Source organism: Elaeis guineensis, chromosome 7, assembly GCF_000442705.2.
Source record: "Elaeis guineensis isolate ETL-2024a chromosome 7, EG11, whole genome shotgun sequence".
Taxonomy (NCBI): Eukaryota; Viridiplantae; Streptophyta; class Magnoliopsida; order Arecales; family Arecaceae; genus Elaeis; species Elaeis guineensis.
Window position 1 is genome coordinate 100834151 of NC_025999.2, and position 5981 is coordinate 100840131.

At 37.7% G+C, this 5981-nt stretch overlaps 1 protein-coding gene across 2 annotated transcripts; it reads left to right on the top strand.

The window, feature by feature from the left end:
• Positions 1–263: 263 nt before the first annotated feature.
• Positions 264–5953, top strand: LOC140859090 (uncharacterized). Of its 2 annotated transcripts, none has more exons than XM_073260494.1 (9): positions 264–688; positions 1146–1208; positions 2172–2250; positions 2417–2491; positions 2747–2825; positions 2985–3030; positions 3801–3907; positions 4062–4131; positions 5730–5953. In XM_073260494.1, the coding sequence occupies exons 1-9, from the start codon at positions 332–334 to the stop codon at positions 5853–5855; spliced, it is 1002 nt and encodes a 333-aa protein (XP_073116595.1). In that variant the 5' UTR covers positions 264–331; the 3' UTR covers positions 5856–5953. The 2 variants fall into 2 exon arrangements, with proteins under 2 accessions (XP_073116595.1, XP_073116596.1); XM_073260495.1 differs by having other exon boundaries at positions 265–688; positions 5677–5758.
• The last annotated feature ends 28 nt before the right edge of the window (positions 5954–5981 follow it).

A 5981-nucleotide genomic window follows, 5' to 3' on the forward strand; every position in this document is an offset into this window, starting at 1 on the left:
CCCAATATTGCATGAAAATAAACAATACTAATCAGATGAAGGACCTATGCATAGTTTTTCATCATAATTCAAAGTGAAGTCGGTAAGAGGTGCCGTCTTTATAGGAAGCTCCCAACCTTGAATTTAAGATTGAATTAAGGACTCTTGAATAATTTTCAACATAAAGTGAAGTTCCCGCGGTCCGCCGACTCCAGGTCTTGGTGAATTTTTTAGTCCTACAAGGGACGCGTAGGTAATATTTTCTCCACAAATTCCACTATAAACTCAAACGGGTCGGAAGGGAGGGGCCCGTGCGTTCTTCGTCGGGAAAGGAAGCGGCCACAGGAAGTCCATGATCCACCCGGCGGCCCAGCCCTACCCCGCGCGGCCCTACTACGACACCAAGCCCTCCCTCCCGCCGCCCCAGCCCAATCCCTTCTCCCCCTCGCCGGCGGCCGCTGTCATGCACCCACCTCCGGCCCCCATCGTCATCGAGTCCTCCGCCTTCCCACAGCCCTACTACCTCCACCCCCCTGCCCCGCCTGCGGCTGTGCCCGTGATCCACCCCAACGCCGAGCAGCAGAAGATCAATACTCTCTTCGTCTCCGGGCTCCCCGACGACGTCAAGCCTCGAGAGATCCACAACCTCTTCCGCCGCCGCCACGGCTTCGATTCTTGCCAGCTCAAGTACACCGGCCGCGGTGACCAGGTTGCCTCTCTTCCTGTTAGGGTTCTTGTTTTGGTGTTTCTAGGGTTTTTGATTTCTAGATCTTAATTTTCTTTGCCTGCTATTAGTTGGACGTTAATATAGGGTTAGGGATAAATCGCTCTGAATGGTTTATCAGTTCTGAATGGTTTGTCAGTTGAATGGAGACTGATGATTTGATTCTTTCATGGAGTTGATGTTGATGGGAATTATTATGCTTGAACTTTTGTTGGATTCTTGATCTTGTGTTTCTTAGCTGTCCATTTTATTTTAGGTTCGGACTAGATCCATTTGATAGCTGGTTGGCTGTCGGTGGTCGGGACTGCTTTGCGTTTTTGGTTTTTGGGGATTGATGAACAGTCGCTTGATGTTGTTGATAAAGGAAGCAGAGGAAACATTATGCATGTGTTTATGTTATCATATGATCTTTTACCATTTTTTGATCGTTTCTTCGTTGCAGGTTGTCGCCTTTGCCACATTTTTTAATCATCAATCAGCAATGGCAGCAATGAACGCATTAAACGTGAGACACAGCACCATGATGATGTTTGCTTTCTGGCATCTACGATTTATAGTTCTTTTGTAATTTTCTTTGTTATATATGTTCATTTTATTTAGATTGATGCATCTGTTTTGTGATGTTGCTAGCATCGGCAGTGAAGATTTTGTTAATCATGTTGTCTCATTATAATTATCACAATATGAGTAACATATGAATTGTTTGGCACAATTAATTTTGAAAAATATCAATTAGTTTGGTTGTATTTATCATAAATAGCATGCCATAATTATCAGTTTTGCAAAAAGGAAGCTGGCTATTTTTAATTGTTAATAGATTTTAGCCCTAACTGCTGTTTTATGAAGTTTTGTTCTATAAATATCATGTGATTTGTCGTTATAATTGGTACTATAAATGCATGACATGGTGTAGAGAAAAGTCTTATTTTCTGTTTTATTTGATTTATATAGCATGTATCTAGGAGAGTGCCAACTAGAGCAGTTGGTGAAGCTGTTGGGGTTGGGTGACCTGGGCTGTGTTTCTTCCTGGCCTAGTTCTCAAAAGAAACATTGCATGTACTCAGTACAAAAGTAAAATTATAAAGAAACTGAGCTTTGATGACAGGGATTCTGGGTGGTTGAACTGCATTTCTTATTTTGAGCTAAAATTCTATTTGTTTGTTACTCTCACTGAAGTTTCTCAGAACATGTGCCCTCTAGCATTTAGTTTGTATACTGTACATCTTCCTCTTCCATTATACTGCTGTTGCATAATCAATTATATCGAAGCAATATCATGTTCTTTGTGTCGGTGTATGCTTGCTACTACTACCAAACTAAAGGCATTTACTGAAAAGTTGTTCATCACAATGTTTAAAAATATATAATTGTGATCTCTTCAATCCTGTGAATAAACTTTAAGTTGACCTTCTACATAACTGCTCCTTCCTAGTTCCAAATGTTGATTCTTTCTGTTATTCCCAATCAGGGAGTGGTTTTTGATCCTGAGACGGGAGCTACTCTGCATATAGAGCTGGCCAGATCAAATTCTCGGAAGCGTCCACGAGGTATGGTAGCATTTTTTTATTCATAATGGTTGAACTTGAAATTTAATTCTTTTTTCTAGTTTTTGATTTCTATAATATATGCATACCTCTTTATTCAGCTAGATAGCCTTTGGAAAATACTATATTATAAGTGTGTGTCAGATAATGTGTTCTTTTGTTCATGCAGGGGGTGGAGCCTATGCAGTAATTGATAAACGAGTTAAAATAACAGATGATGACCAAGATTTATGGAGTAATGATGGTAATAAAGCATCCAGCATAAGGCATCATGCGGAAGATAATTACTTTGATTTCATAATGGTTATATTTGATTTTTCTGGGGCAAACTCTCTTTCATATGAATAATTCTGTTCTTCTCCTGCTTATGATTGTTAACTTGGTTCGTTTCCATTAGGCTGCACTCACATGACTTTAGGATTTTACTAAAGAGGCACCATCACCAGCATTTGCTTCCACAGCTCACCTGCACATTTTCTTGGTACATTTGCACATTCAGGTGACGGTGGATCTGATGAACCATTGGGCACAGAAAATGATAATTCCAGCAACAAGGGTGCTTTAGCTGCTGCACAGAGGTTCAAATGCACTTCATCATGCACAGAATTATTTAATTAGAATGCCATGACTTGACATCCTGGTTTTCTAATAATATCATGTTAAATATCAGAAGCTTTTGTTGTAGATGTTCATTTTCTCTTATTAGTTCAATTTCATATGCGTCTTGTTGTAATCAGTGGTGGGGTCGCGGATAAGCTAGAGAATGATCAAGCTGCTTCAAATGTAAGTTGTGGTCAAGTAATTTTTAATCTTGCTCTAGCGACCTTGTACATTGGAGCCACCATGAATTTTGCAGGATAAACATAATTCGTTATTCATCAGTGATCATCCTTTCAAATTTCATTCAGAGTGTGAATCTGAAAGTTAATAATGAGAGGATAAGGCCTTTAGTTGAAGTTTACTGGGTTTGATTCCTAGTAGACTGTTGAACTATCCAGTCCTTAAGAGTTAAGAGTGTGTCTTTCAGTAATTTTTGTGCTAATATCCATTCATCTTTGCATTTTATATTTCTATTTTGTTTTTCTGTCCTCTCTATCTCTCTTTTTTTAAAGACTTTATTCCGATATTGAGCTTAGGAAGGGATGCACTAATTTTTTGATTGCTTTACAAGTAGTGTCTTAGAATAGATTTATGAATGCTATTTTTAACTAGAACAAGTGCTAACAAATTGTCATGGTAATTATAATTTTTATATTGAGCTTTATCAAATTTTATGACCTTTAAGATTGATTGTTTAATTAATTAAGTTAGTGTGAGTTCTTCTTGAGTCAAACCAACTTAGGTGCTGTTTGGTATCAGTTCCATTTCTGAATTTCTGATTTTAAACACTGAAAATTGGAGTATGAAGCTAAAAATGCATTTGGTATGTTCCTTTCAGTATAAAAGTGTGGAAGTAATTTTCTGCATTGTTCTGGCCATCCTATCAATGCTTCTTTCCTGTCACTTGATAATATGTACATATCTAGATATTTATGTATCCCACTCTGTTACAGGAGCCAGAAAAGCCAACGTCAGGGGACATTCCACCTTGTTCTACATTATTTATTGCAAATTTGGGTCCTACTTGCACTGAAGAAGAACTAAAGCAAGTTCTGTCTGAGTAAGATTGGCATTTTGCTCTTGACCTTGATAAATACTGACCAAAGTTTTGGTTCCCTGATTGTGACTTACTTGCTTCATTAGTTTGCTTTGTTGGTAAAATCTTTGTCGGGCATTTGGGTTGGAATTTAACAAATTTTTGTTATTGTCTCCAGATACCCTGGCTTTCATACAATTAAAATGCGAGGGAGAGGTGGAATGCCCGTTGCTTTTGCTGATTTTGCGGTATGTGCTGTTCATGCTAAGACACACTGATTTTGTCAGAATGAGCTATGTCTTGCGGTTTACATATCTACAAGCTTTTCTTTTAAAATTTGGGACAGCTAAAGATTAAGTTTAAGGCTAAAATGAGACACTGGTTTGCAAGTGGACTGTATTGCAGTTACACTGTAGAGAAGCAAATACACATGGTAGGTAGATAATTGGCAAAATTTGGATGGTTAAAATTACTTATGTGAGTACTTCACAATTCACATAAATGAAAAATCCTTCTATTTGAGTCAGAACTCCTCTTAACACAGAACTATACAAATTGTGACAAAATTATGCAAGTTACCTGTTTACACTTATGAGGAAATAAAAGGAAGTGTCGGATAATGACGCTAAAAGTTCAAATAAAGACTATGCAACCTGGAGTCTATACGACTATTGGCATTAAGAATGATTAAAATAAAGTTCTCTGGTGCGATGGTTTATTTCATAGAGATGTAAACGTCGTAATTCTGTGTACTTTAGGGCCTCATATTTAGGACCTTTCTTGTTTCTGCTCTTTGGATAAGCTTCACTATTATGTAATTGATGACATCAAAGGCTTTGGGAAACAGAGGTTATCTGGGTCTCAGTCCATCCGTAGCAGTTGACTACATCAACTTACAAATGACATCACTTGATTGCAATCCTGTTTTCTCCTCATGATGCCATATATTCCTTTTCCTAGTCTGTTGCACTTTGTGATATTTTCTTCCACGTGAGCAACTGCTGTGCATGTGTGATTCTAGCTGATCTTCTGATCAGCTGCCAGTCCATATATCCTTTAATGATATCTTGATTAGTTTTTGGGTAAGCATGGAAACTTGCCTGCAGTTTTTGATACTTAGTAATCTTGTCCTCATGTAGCTTATATTTGGATTGTTTCTCTTTAAGGAAAAAATTATGTGAAAGTAAGATTCTGTGAGATATGTTGGTCTATGCTGATCTTAGAAATTGCTCCTCCAAAGCCTTACATGGACCTCGTATGCAGCATATTACTTTTTATCATGGAAAATGTTCCTTCATGCTATTATTTTTTTCTGAAAAATCATGAAATTTTGAATGCATTTTTCTTGTCATATTTCATGTACTTGGATATGCTTGTTTTCGTGGTGGTTAGCTTCTTTATTGTTTAGAGACAACTTTCAGACTTTACTTTAGACAACCAACCATATAGTGATCCAATGTTCCGTATGCCTAGATCAATAGAGAAATATCATGTAAATTTGACCACGTTCCTATGAATAATTATGCTATTCACCAGCATAATGCTTTTCTGCTGGATAGCTAATAACCCTCCATTATTTGGTGTTCAGTAATGCAAAAAGACCTGTTAAATGTCAAATAACTTTCATGAAGTCTATCACCTTTGAGTATAATAATATTATTATTGCTTTGCAAGACAAAATCATACCATGGCATAGAAAGTCAAATATGATGTATAAATTATTTGCAGCTTTGGGCCCTTGAGAAACTGATATTGTAATATTTTCTACTCTTGCTGCTTGCTACTTGTGTCAGAATTTCCACTTCATGATACTTTTTTGACTGCGGGGGATCCTGTGCATGTGCAGGATGTGGAATCCTCAACTGCAGCCATGAATACTCTTCAAGACTCTTTGCTGGCGTCTTCTGATCGTGGTGGCATGCATGTGGAGTATCCTACCATAAATGCAAAACAAACACTCTTGTTTCATTGATCAAAAGTATAAAAAAAAAAAAAAAACCATAATGGCCTTTAGACTTGCTGATCCCCTTTATTTGCATAGGCTGGAATAAATATTCATTGTGATCCACGTGGTTGCATGAGCCAGCTGAGCCTGCCT

Coding starts and splice junctions, on each gene's coding strand:
- LOC140859090 (XM_073260494.1), top strand. CDS start 332: ATGATCCACCCGGCGGCCCAGCCCTACCCCGCGCGGCCCTACTACGAC. Junction 1,209..2,171: donor CAGCAATGAACGCATTAAAC/GTGAGACACAGC, acceptor ATTCCCAATCAG/GGAGTGGTTTTTGATCCTGA. Junction 2,826..2,984: donor GCTTTAGCTGCTGCACAGAG/GTTCAAATGCAC, acceptor TGTTGTAATCAG/TGGTGGGGTCGCGGATAAGC.